Source organism: Bos mutus, chromosome 5 (assembly GCF_027580195.1).
Source record: "Bos mutus isolate GX-2022 chromosome 5, NWIPB_WYAK_1.1, whole genome shotgun sequence".
Taxonomy (NCBI): Eukaryota; Metazoa; Chordata; class Mammalia; order Artiodactyla; family Bovidae; genus Bos; species Bos mutus.
In genome coordinates, this window is record NC_091621.1 from 110,625,072 (window position 1) to 110,637,510 (window position 12,439).

The 12,439-nt window shown below is 52.5% G+C and overlaps 1 protein-coding gene across 1 annotated transcript in view; it reads right to left on the reverse strand.

The window, feature by feature from the left end:
- Positions 1 to 12,439, reverse strand: part of LOC138987895 (TRIO and F-actin-binding protein-like) — a 34,504-nt gene that overhangs the window by 20,375 nt on the left and 1,690 nt on the right. The window contains exons 3-6 of the mRNA XM_070370158.1: positions 12,194 to 12,354; positions 6,934 to 7,073; positions 5,464 to 5,638; positions 4,216 to 4,387 (exon numbers count right to left, since the gene is read on the reverse strand). Of these exons, the coding sequence (XP_070226259.1) occupies positions 4,216 to 4,387; positions 5,464 to 5,638; positions 6,934 to 7,073; positions 12,194 to 12,307 (601 nt within the window). The 5' untranslated portion in view covers positions 12,308 to 12,354. The remainder of the gene's footprint in view (positions 1 to 4,215; positions 4,388 to 5,463; positions 5,639 to 6,933; positions 7,074 to 12,193; positions 12,355 to 12,439) is intronic.

Below are 12,439 nucleotides of genomic sequence, written 5' to 3' on the forward strand. Positions count from 1 at the left end.
CCCGGCTTACAAGGAGACTGAGAGCTATCTCAGAGGGGAGAAAGTTCACAAGACATGATGATTAAATGCAACGTGGGATTCTGGATCGGGTCCTGCAACAGAAAAGAGACATTTGTGGAGGAAAACGTGAATCCAAAGAAAGTCTGTAGTGGGAATTCCCTGCCGGTCCAGTGGCTAAGACTCCACACTCCCAATTCAGAGGGCCCAGGTTCGATCCCTGGTCAGGGAACTAGATCCCATGTGCTGTAGCTAAGAGTTCACACGCCTCAACTAAAAGACTCCATGTGCGGCAACTAAGACCTGGCACAACCAAATAAACACATAAACATTAAAAACAACAAAAACAGTGTAGTTTAGTTAACAGTATTGTTATCGGTGTTAATTTCTTAATTTTGATAATCGGGCTATAATTATGTAAGATGTCAACACCGGAGGAACCCGAGTGAAGAGTGTAATCGAAATTCTCTGTACCATTTTTGCAACTATTCTAAAAGATTTAAAAACAAGCACACAAACCACTTTCAGGGCTCCCAACTGCACTTGGAATAAAACCCAGGCATTTCCCATGGCCAGCAAGGCTCTGCCCGCCTCCGCTGGCCTCCGAGGTCCCTGTGGGCAGGGGCCTCACCTTCTCACTTACAGCTGTGCCTCCTGTGCCTAGCACACCATAAGTGAGCAGTAATGTTGCCCCACCACCTTCCAGCTCTGAGCTCTGCCTCGTCCTGGAGTCTTCCCTCCCGGTGAGCCTGGGTGCTGGCTGAGATGGAATTTCCCGCCCCTCCCAGAGGCTCACAGCTGGGTCAGCACCCCAGGCCCAGTTCCTTCCCTTTCCCCTCACCAGTGCATCCTTTGAGCCTGGCCCAACCAGGATCTGACTTCATTCCTGCAGCCCCTTTATTGAGCACACGGGGCAGACTAGGCAGATGTTCAGGGCATCTGTGTTTTGTCCCTCAGCCAGCCAGGGCTCGGCACACCCTGCTCCATCCAGTGTGTCTGCAAACTGGGAGGAGCCCTAGAGGGATGTCAAAGTGTTCCCAGCATCTCGCACCTGGCTGATTCCTCCCAGGCCGTGGCCTCCTGCTGCAATTTGGGAGCTTGCCACCAGGTAGACAGCGGTGACTGCCTTTGATCAAGCAGGTCACATAGTGAGGGTTCCCCCCCACCCCCCTACCCTGTGTTTAAGAGCAAGAAAGCAGATGTCTAGTACAAAATCTCACCACGATCAGGCCATTCACACTGGGGAGGCACTTCTTTCCACACGCCCTCTCCCCAGGGCCTGAGAGGGCAGGGCAGTGGGGGTGAGGTGCTGACAAGATCTGATGAATGTTTTTAAAGATGGCTCAGCTGCTGGAGGGAGAATGGACTGAAGTGGCCTGGCAAAGCCGGAGACTGAAGGAGGCTCTAGCAATAACCCCTAGTTTGATCAGGGAGCAGTGGCAGAGACGGCAAAAAGGAGACATATTTTGGAATGTGTTTTGGAGGTGCTGACCAGAACTGCTGCTGATTGCACATAAAGCGTAAGGAGGGACTTCTGTGCTGGTCCAGTGGCTAAGACTCTGAGCTCCCAATGCAGGGGGCCCGGGTTCAATCCCTGGTCAGGGAACTAGATCCCACATGCCACAACTGAAGGATCCTGCGTGCTGCAGTGAAGACTGAAGATCCTCTGTGCTGCAAGACCCACATAGCCAAATAAATAAATAATTTTTTAAAAAAGACCTCATGACAATTCACCTCTAAGCCATCCATGAAAAGTGTTAGTCACTCAGTCACATCCAATTCTTTGCGACCCCATGGACTTTAGCCCACCAGGCTCCTCTGTCCATGGAATTCTCCAGGCAAGAAGACTAGAGTGGGTAGCCATTCCCTTCTCCAGGGGATCTTCCCGACCCAGGGATCAAACCTGGGTCTCCTGCACTGCAAGCAGATTCTTTACTGTCTGAGCCACCAAAGAGCCCCTCCATGTGCACCTCCTGAGTGAGGACGGTCTGCTTCTGTCCTCACACTCAGGAAGCACAGCATGGATGCAATACATACAGTCCACATTCAAACTTCCCCATATCCCAGTCATGTCTTTCATAGCTCTTTATTTTCCTATCCCGGACCCAAGCCCGGATACACATGGCGTTTCACTTCCCTGACTCTTTTATTCAAGAACAGCTCCTCAGTCCTTTTTGGTCTTTCATGAAGAATCCTGTCAGTTAGTTTGCAGAATATCCCTGTTTGGGTTTGTCTGATGTTCTGTTGGGATTAGAGGCAGGAGATAGATTCTTTTTTTTTAGCAGCCAAACTGGGAAAAGATGCTGTGCCCTCCCCTGTGCGTCACGCAGGGGCACCCAGCCAATTTGCCCCATGCTAGGATGCCGAGCGACCACTTGGTTAAGCTGGTGTCTGCCAGATCTCCCATCCTAAGGATGCCTATTCCCTTCATAACCAATGTGTAATCTGAGGGGTGATACTTTGAGGCCATGTGAATATCCTGTTCCCCAACAACCCTTCATGCAGGAATTTAGCATCTGCTGGTGATTTGTGCCTGAACCAGTTATTACTACAGTGGCTGCGATACTCTCTTTAACTGGTTTCTCATCCTGCAGCCTCACCCTGAATCCTTTGCATCCTTGCCCTAGTGAAACTCTTTTAAGGCTCAGGACATCACTCCCCTTCTCAAAAACCTTCCATGGCTCCCTACTACTTAAAGGAGAAAGTCCAGGGACTTTTCTGGTGATCCAATGGTTAAGAATCTGCCTTTCAATGCAGGGGATGGGGGATCAATCCCTGCTCAGGCAACTGATATCCCACATGCCTTGGAGTAACTAAGCTTGCATGCCGCAACTCCTGAAGCTGCTTGCCACAACTAGAGTCCGTGTGCCACAATGAAAGATCCTGCATGACAATGCAATGAAGAACCCACGTACTGCAACTAAGACCCGACACCGTCAGATAAATAAAAAAGAAAGAAAAAATAAAGAAGGACATAGAGACACGTTAAAAAAAGAGAGAAGAAGAAAGTCCAAACCCCTTGGCTGGATTCGAGGCCTGCATGGTTTGGCCCAACTATACACCCCGCTCTTTGCTGAAGCTGTGCATACCAGGATACTCCCGCGTCACACTCCTAGACTGTACTCAGCAGTTTCCTCAACTAGAGCGCCACGTCCAGAAGGCGTTCCTCTGAGTCCTTCCCCGGCTGGAATGAAGCTCTTTCTGCTCTGCCTCTGTTTCTGCAGCTGTTTCTGCTCTTCCTGTGTCCTGGGCTTCTGATCTCCTGTCTGTTTGCTTTACTGAATGATGAGCTTTCTGGGACAGAGACCATGCCTATCTCCCCCTGAACACCCAAGGTGTCTAGCATAAGGTCTTACACACAGTTAGTGCTCATGTGTTTGATGTCTGAATGCTACAGGGGCCGTGGGAAGCCCAGACTGCCCCGTGGGGTTAGGACATGGGTGCCCCATCTCACATTTCCAAATCCTCGTGATGCTGAAGACACAGGCCCGGAAGCAACACAGTGCAGTAGTGATGGAGGGCCCAGCATCCTGGGTTGACCAGTGTCACAGGCATCAGTGGGCTTGGCCTGACCAGCGTCTTTTGTTTTTCTCTGGAAACATCACCTTAATTTCCTCCAGGCCATCTCCTCTCCCTGACTCTCAGACCATGAGGTTTGCACAGGGGGCCGATCCCATCCCTGGTCACCAGTTTGGGCACAAGAACCATGCTGGGTCCAGGGAGAACCCTTCCTGGGACCACAGCTACATCAGTAGGGAAGACTGTACCCTTTTACTGTGGGAGTTGGAAATTAGGTAGGATATAGCCTGCCACTGCTGCAGCTCAGCTTGTCATCATCAGGGGAGGATCTGGCTGAGAATGAAGCCAACACAGAAGTAAGCAGAGCAGAGACCAGATTTCTGATGATGTCTGAACACCTGGATCCAGCCAAACCTGAAGTCATTCCCCTAGATGTTCACTCAGTCAGTTTCTGTCACTTACAACCTGAAGATCCTGACCCACCAGTTGTGAGATGATGTATTTAAAGCAAGCTGCATGGCACATTATGTCTGCTCCATAATTATATGGGAACTGTTACTGTTATTGATCTAAGCTGTCAAAATAAGATGTACCCAGGGGCCCATGTGACCAGAAACCTGGCTATCTGGCTCCAAGTTCCCGGGCCATCACCACACCTGTGGTCCTAAGGACCAACCTGGCCTGGCAAAAGGTACTTACCCTCCTTTTTCTGGCCTGCAGTGTCTCCTCCTCCCACAGGGGACTGGGTGAGGAGAGGAGGAGCCTTGCGGGCACCGTCAGGCCTTGGCACCTCCTGAGACTTTCGTGGGATCATCACGGTGAAGTTGTCCCCACTGGGGGCCTCCTCCCGTCTCTCAACAGTGTCCCAGTCCTGCCAGAGAAGGGGAGGAGAAAGTCTGTTTGGAATGCAAAAAGAGAGAGCCCAGGGCCTGCACTCCCCGCGTGAGATGGGTAGAAGGAAGGGAGAGGAACTGACATTGAAAGAGCACCTGCTGTATACTCAAGACTGTGCTGGGATCTTCAATTGACCCTGTGCAGTAGGTACGTTCACTGGCGCTAAGACTTTGCCCAAAGTCACTCAGCTGAGAAATGGTTTATATGGGAGGAGACTCGTACCCAGGGCAGTCAGACTCCATGTAACAGCAGGGCCTTGGTATAGGGGCCCCACCCCAGAGACATTCCAGAGTGCCCATAGAAGTAGATATTCAAAATCTAGCCCCACTGCTTCCCAGATGCATGGCCTCAAGTAATACGATTCTCTTCTCTGAGACTCAGATTTCCTGCCCCAAGTCAGGGCCATAAAAGTCTCTACCTCAGAGAGGGGTGGTAAGACTTTCCAAGACACTGCCCACAGGCTGGGATGTTTTATTCTGAATCTTCTCACTTTCCCTTATGTTCTCATGGATAGTTTGCCTCTTCTGGCCCAGGACAGACCTTTGAGGGTTGAATGTCCCAGGAAGTTCCCCTGAGTCTCCTCTTTTCCCGGCTAAATGGCCGCCCCCCCCACCCTCGCTGCCCTTGCCAGGCCCCCCAGCCTGCTCTCTTTCCTCTGATCCTTGGAGATTTATGCCAGGGCTGGTTATGGGGCTGAGCAGTGTGACCAGGGCAGGGCCCAGGGCCAGTCTCACTCTTGCTCTGGGCACCACACCCAACATCCCAGCCTCTGTGAACTGAGAGATTTTGGCAGCCGGAGCCCGTTGGTGATTCACCGGGAGCTGAAATGCCTGCTTCCATCTTGTCATAGCCAGATCTTCAGCCCCCCTGGGCCGGCCCTGCAGAGTCCCCGCCCCTCCATGGGCAGCCCAATATGCTGGCTAAGTGTGCAGAGGACCTGGGCTCCCTTCCCTGGTGTGAGAGGCTCAGCCCTGTCTGGAGGCTTGGGTGGGATCCCAGGGCTGGCCCAGGGCTGACACCTGCTCTTGCCCTAGCCTCTCACCCCCATCTCACCACCAATGATGAGTCGCTGGTATCATCAGGGGCTTCACTGGTGCCAGAGTCAGGGCTCTCGTTGAAGCTGCCACACGGGGAGGAGGCCAGGCCCTCCAGGTAGGGAGCTGCCTCAGGTTCCCGGCTCCTGGAGGCAGCTGTGAAGCCCTCTGCCAGGAGCCCTGCTGGCGGGCCCCTGGGAGAGGAGACAGACTCATGACTTTTTCCCTCAAAGTAATAGGAGTTAAGGAGTAACACCCCACCACCGTTCAGGTACACACACAGCCCATGTTTGGGCGGAGGAGAAAGCTAACACCAAGGGCTGTCTGTGCTCTGCCCTTCACAGGGCCTATCTCGTTTAGCTCCAAAAGCCTCTCTTTTAAGTGAGTGTAATGATTCCCATTTTACAGATGAAGAAACTGAGGCTCACAGAAGTCAAGGGACTGGCCAAGGTCACAGAGCTAGGAAAAGGCAGAAAAGCATTGTGACTCAGGGCTGTGGCCCCAGCCCTAACCATGTCCCTGGAGCAGAAGAGAGAATCCCAAGCTCGGTAAGACTAAGAAGACAGAATAGTGCTGGGCTAATGGGGGGCTTTGAGAGGTAGCAGGGCTCCAGGGGAAGTGACAGGGCCACCAGTCTGGATATCAGGGAGGGGGCTGTAAAGAAAGCCCTGCTTTAAAGAAGCCAGTAGGTTAGAGCTAGCTTTATCCCCAAAGAGTGACCCACAGATCAGCCTGTGAGATAGAAAAGGGTGATGACCCTTAAAAGAGGCCTGTGATCAAATAAGTTTGAAATATATTACATACTTCTTCCTTCCCCACCCAAAAGCACAATGCATGCTAGCAAACTAAAACCTCTGACAAGTCCTGCAAAAAAAGATATTCAAATTTGTTTATCCCAGACTTTCTGAAACATTTGAATTCAGCACTGTTTTGTTTTTAAATAGGAACACACAGTCCCAAAACAATGCTGATGTGATTCAATAACTCTTTAAAAAACAAAACAAAACAGGGAAACTGAGGTATAAAAAGAGGCCAAAACTTGCTTTTAAGTTCCCACAGCCCATCGGGGAGGGAGCTGAAGCTAGAACTCAGGTTTCAAGGCTCTCGGCCGTGCCCTCCAAGGCACCATGGCCCCAAAGAGGGACTTCAGTCCAACGGAGGCCCTGGAATGGAGACAGCCTGGAGCGGTGTATGGTCAGGTAGGTGCGTGATAAAAAGTGCCCCTGGGTGTGAGACTGTTTAATCTTTTAAAGCAAAAGGAACCAGGAAATGTGAGCAGGCTCTGGGCCATGCCCACGCAGGGTGGGTACACGGCTGCTCCATCCCTGAAAGGAACGTGCCCACTGCTCCTATGCCCAGGCCAAGTGGATGCATCATGTGACCCACGCCAGCAGCCATCACAGGCTGCCATCATGAAGGGGTGTGGGGAGGGATGGGTGAGGGCATCCTACCCCGGGAACCCCTCCTCGGGCCCCAGGGTCCTACCCACCTCTCAGGCTCTGGCCCACGGCCTGGACCCACCACAGACTGGCAGCTGGAGGTCGGGGTGCCGAGCGGGTCCTCAGGGGCAGGCCGGCAGCGGGGCAGGTCGCAGTAGGGCACCTCAGCGCTCTCAAGCCTCCCAGGCTCCTAAGACAGAGTTGGAGAGGAAGCAGCTCACGGCCCACGTGGGGGCTCCCCTCCCCCTGCACCGCCCCTCCCCCCATCAGGTGGTGTGGAAGTCTCCAGACAGCTCCTCGGGGATCTCCGCTTCTCAAGGAGAGCTGTCCGTCAGACTCGAAGCGCCCCTGGGGACGCAAGCTGGGGACTGGCAGAGGTACAGGGTGTGTGCATGCGCACATGTATGTAGGTATGTGTTCGTGTAAATTCCTGCAGTGTGTGCAAGGATTTGCGTGTGCACGTACGTGTGCATGGCCAGTGGGTACGTTGGTGCGTCTGTTTGCAGAGTGCATATACGTTTGTTTATATAAACACATGCATCAACATACCCACTTGATTTGTGTACACAAGCAAGCCTGTGTGTGTTGGCACACATGTGTGAGTGTGTGCCTGAGGATGTGAAGCGCACAAAAAGATCCCAAAGGGTCTTCTGTCACCAAGAGACATGGATGAGGACCGAGGGGGAGGATCAAGTTGACCGGAGAATGTAGGAAAATGTCTAAGGGAGGAAGAGATGGGAAAGGAGACCTTGGAGAAAAGGAGAGATACACCCTCCAAAAGGAGAGTCTGGGGCTCCAGGGCTGGAAGGTCAGGGTCCCAGGAGTGGGGACAGGGCCCCTGAGCCGACTGCCGGCTCCTCGCTGCCTGCAGCCTTGAGCAGGGCCACACCTGCGAAGGCAGGTGCTGGGCTCATCCGGGGGGAACGGCTGCTCACTTCTGGGACGGCCCCCCCATTTTTCCCCATCTCCTGGGGTGGCAGGGCCCTCCCTCGGTAGCGGGGACAGCGGCCGTGGCACTCTGCACCCCGCCTCCTCTCGGGTTACCTGGGCGGCGGGCTCCGGCGGTGGCGGCTGTCAGCACCTTTGTCCCCGGGGGGCTCCGGCTCAGGCCCCCGCGCTGCCGCCCTCCTAGGCCCTGACTCTGGGCCGTGGCGGCGGCGGCAGAGGCAGCGGAAACCTTAGAGGGCCCAGCTGCGGGAGCAGGGGCCCCTCATTACTGTTTCATAAGCCGGGGCCCAGCCAAGAACAATGCAGGACATGAAACCGCAGGAACCCGATCCTCATGGCTCACCTGAGAGCAGAGGCGGGCAGGGGGGCCTGGGCACGAGCTCCCTGGGGACCCTGGAGCCCAGAACCAGGGCGGAGGCCACAGCCCCAGGGTGGGCACAGAGTCTCCAGCTTCCAGGGAGGCCACTCCTCGGGGACCTGCGCAGTGCCAAGGAGTGGGCTGGAGTGTCTGCTGAGCCAAGCTGAGCCAGAGAACGCCCCGCTGGGTTCAGTTTCACCCCCTGCCCCGGAGCCAGATTCTGATCAGCGCCCGGTGGCGGGAGGTGTCAGAACTGCAGCCCAGCCTGGCGCCTTGGCTGCCCTGGGGACCTTGCCACGTGAATGAAGAGGGAGCGGCTCTCGGGGAATCGTCAAGGGGTCCCAGCCCAGCTGGGGCCACCAGGACCCCCAGTTTGTCATGGTACCTGCTCCCTGCTTTTACCTCCAGCCCCATCACTACCCCTCACCCACACGAGTAGGCCCAGCAGCTAGTCCCCAGCTCTGATTTCCTGTCTGGCGGGTCGGCACGGGCTCTGGCCTCAGACCGACATCAGGCCCAATCCTGGCGCCTCCACTTCCTAGCTGAGTGACCTCGGCCTAGTGACTTCCCTCTCTGAGCCTGGTTTGCTCATCTATAAAGTGGAGGTAATTAATGGACCCTCCTAGGGGTGTTACGAGAATTACATCAGTTAATATGAGTAAAAGGCTTATAACACTGCCTCGTCTGTACATATTAAATATCATAAACAATGTAAAAACACTCAATGGAATTTTATTAGCGTTAAATCAAGGATATGTTAAATACACTTAAGAATAGATGCATTGAAAAGGAATGTGTGGAGTCTGACTATACAGCAAGACCCTCCCACTTAGCCCCTCGCCCCTCCATCCAGAACCTGGCCATGACCTGGTCAAGACTGTGTGATTCCCAGGGATAAGCCCTCCTGCACCTCCCACCCAGGGAGACTCAGCTGAGAGCAAAGCAGAGATGCATCTAGAGCCTAGGAGCCTAGGGGAGCTGAAGAAAGCTTCCGGGAAAGCTTTGCTCTGGGGCCTGGGGCCATTTCTGCATTTCCTTTAAAAAAAAAAAAAAACTCAAAATTTTTTTAATGTATCTATTTTTGGCCATGCCCCATGGCATATGGGATCTTTAGTTCCCCACCAGGGATCAGACCCCATGCCTCCTACCTTGGAAGCTCTGTGTCTTAACCACTGGACTTTCAGGGGAGTCCCTGCATTTTCTAACATAGGTGAAGACATCAGAACTGGCTCTAACCCCAAGTGATACATGTATCAGGCCCCTCAGGGATGAGTTTGCTCCGCAATATAATTAAGGATCCTGCTGGGAAATGCACAGCTCCATCCATGCCGGGGGTGCTTTTTTAACACACAGATTTTGTGACTCCACATGTTTGAACCTGTTCATTTGTGAGCAGGGCTTTCATCAGTGCTAGATCCTGATGACTCGAAAGCCTCTATCTTCCTCTGAGTCTGGTTCCTGAGCTCGTTATAGTAAGTAAACCCCCCTCATCCTCACTGTGTCCCCCAGGCACCTCGCACTCACCACCCCAAACAACTCCAAACAAACCTCTTATCCCAGGAACCCTGCCCCAGGAAAAAAACTTAGCAGTCAGCCATGCTCTGGCCCCTCACGTTACTCAATGACCAAATCCTTTACATGCTCCTATTCAGTTAGTTTTGAAATGTGTCCATTTGTCTCCATCCCCAAATCTCCGTCATCTCTGATATGGGTAATCGCACTTTTCCTCTTTGGTCACCTGGTTCACTCACACTCTCTGCTGTCCTGCAGTCATAGTGACTTTTGAAAATGCAAATCTGATCACATCGTTCCCGTGTTTAAAATCTTTAGTGGTTCCCCATGCCTCTCAAGGAAAAGTCTAACGTCCCCACAAGGCTGGTGAGACCAGCTCCGCACCCCATTCTCCATCCTTGGCTTCTCTCCCTTCTCAAGTGTGCCTCCTACTTTTTGCCTCAGGGCCTTTGCACACACTGTTTCCCTCCTCTTCCCCCAACTTCACTGGCCATGCCCTCATAGTCCTCAGCAGGCGGCTAAAATATGATTCACTTGGAGTAACACTCCCCAGTACCCCACCATTTATCCTCATGCCACTTGCTGTTCCTTTACAACATTTATCTCAACCATAATGAACTATTTGCCTGATTACTTTGTCTCCATTTCTCTTGCTTGACTACAAACCTCATGAACCAGAAACTCTGTCTGTTCTATTTAGCACTGTTTCCCCAAATCTAGCATAATGCCTGACACATTTTCAGCACCTCTGCAGGACTTCCCTGGCAGTACAGTGGTTAAGACTCCATGCTTTCACTGCAGGAAGCAAGGGTTTGATTCCTGGTCAGGGAACTAAGATCCCACATACCATGTGGTACATCCATAAAATTAAAAAAGAAAAAGAAGGAAAAAAGCACCTCTTCAATACATGTGAACACACAGGTGGCCCAAGGCCTCATCTGGGAAGGAGTGGGACTGAGACTAGCGCTTGACGTGTCTGAACCCAGGTTCCTTCTGTTCCAAGTTTGCCATCCCCCCACCCACTGGGAGAAGGTCATCTGCAGGGGAGATGGACTCAGAGGGCTTTCAAGCATCTGCTTCCTGAACTTGGGGCTGAGGGCTGGGGAGCTATTTTTGGCAGTATCAGGACAGGTAGAAAAGAATCTCCCAGGTTTATTTTTCTGGTTGGGAAGATGGAAGAAAGGAAGCTAGTGTGTACTGAATTAGCCACACGTGACTCAGGCTACGAGGGCTGGATGCCCTGAGGGAAAGCATTTGTTGCCCCACCTTACCCATCAGGAGAGTGAAACCAGAGAGGTCAGTGACTCAGGGTGACACAAATGGCAAACCAGGACTGGGACTCTGGTCTGCCTGGCTCCAAAGCTGAACAGCAATTCCCTTATAATGACCACTTCTCAGAGCCTAACGCTTGCATGGAGACGGCCACCAGGCTCAAGAGGGGCACTGGGAATGGCAGAGTCATTAGGAGGTCAGCGTCAAGCACTCTTGAAGAGTCACGGTCCCATGCTTCTTTTAGCCCCAGGTTTACACAGACCAGGGCTGAGCCTAAAACTTCATCCATCACAAAGTGAGAAAATGCCTCCCCTTTCACTCCTCCAGTACCTTCAGGGAGAAAGCCCTCAGTGGGTATGGGATATCTATAATGCCTAACACCTACCAGTCTCCCTTTTAATAGACAGACAGCAGGACCCAGGCTCAGAACCCCTTTTTTAAAAAAAATTTTGGTCACCCTACTTGGCATGTGGGATCTTAGTTCCCCGACCAGAGATCAAACCAGCACCCTCTGCAGTGGAAGCACAGAGTCTTAACCACAACACTGCGGGGAAGTCGCAAGCTCAGAGCCTTTAGCCTATAACAATACTTCCTGGTTAGAATTTAATGACATTTCTGACTTTCTTTTTCCTTTTCTTTTCTTTCCTTTTAACCTTCTATATGAAGGACATGATCCTAGTTTCTATTTGTGGTGGTGATGTAAACTTTTGTTTTAGTATAAGTTTAAAAAAGGGCATGGATTTAAAGAATAATACAGCAAGTAATGGGCTTCCCGGGTAGCGTTAGTGGTAAAGAACACGCCTGCCAACGCAGGAGACATAAAAGATGCAGACTTGATTCCTGGGTCAGGAAGATCCCCTACAGGAGAGCATGGCAACCCACTCCAGTATTCTTGCCTGGAAAATCCCCATGCACAGAAGAGCCTGGCGAACTACAGTCCACAGTTGCAAAGAGTCAGACACAACTGAAGCGACAACACAGCAAGAAATAGGTTATATGAGGCTTGGCAAAAAATGGTAAGAGCAGAAGGAGAATTACTGGCATTTGGGAAACATGAACGTGGTTCTACTGCCTCATTGTACAGACTGGGGAAACTGAGGTTCTGACCACAAGGAAGGTCAGTGTCTGGGCTCAGCTGCAAGTTAGTGGCCCGGCCAAGCACCCACATCATAGACTCCCTTGTCCCAAACCACCCCAACCACTCCAGGAAGCCTACCCACCTGGTGCCTTGCTCTGTGGGCCTCCTCAGGGTGGCAGCAGTCCTGACAGCAGCTCTGGGCCAGCACATCAGCTTCAAAGTGTTCACAGGGGGCATTTCCAGCCACCCCCTCCATATCAGTTGAGTCAGGCCAAGGCAGCTCCTTCAGTTCGATGGTGGGGCCTGGGAAGAATGGCAGGGGGAGGCAAAGACCAGCTGACCTGAACTCCAGCCCCGGTTTAATCCCAGACAGCCAAGGACCAAGGAA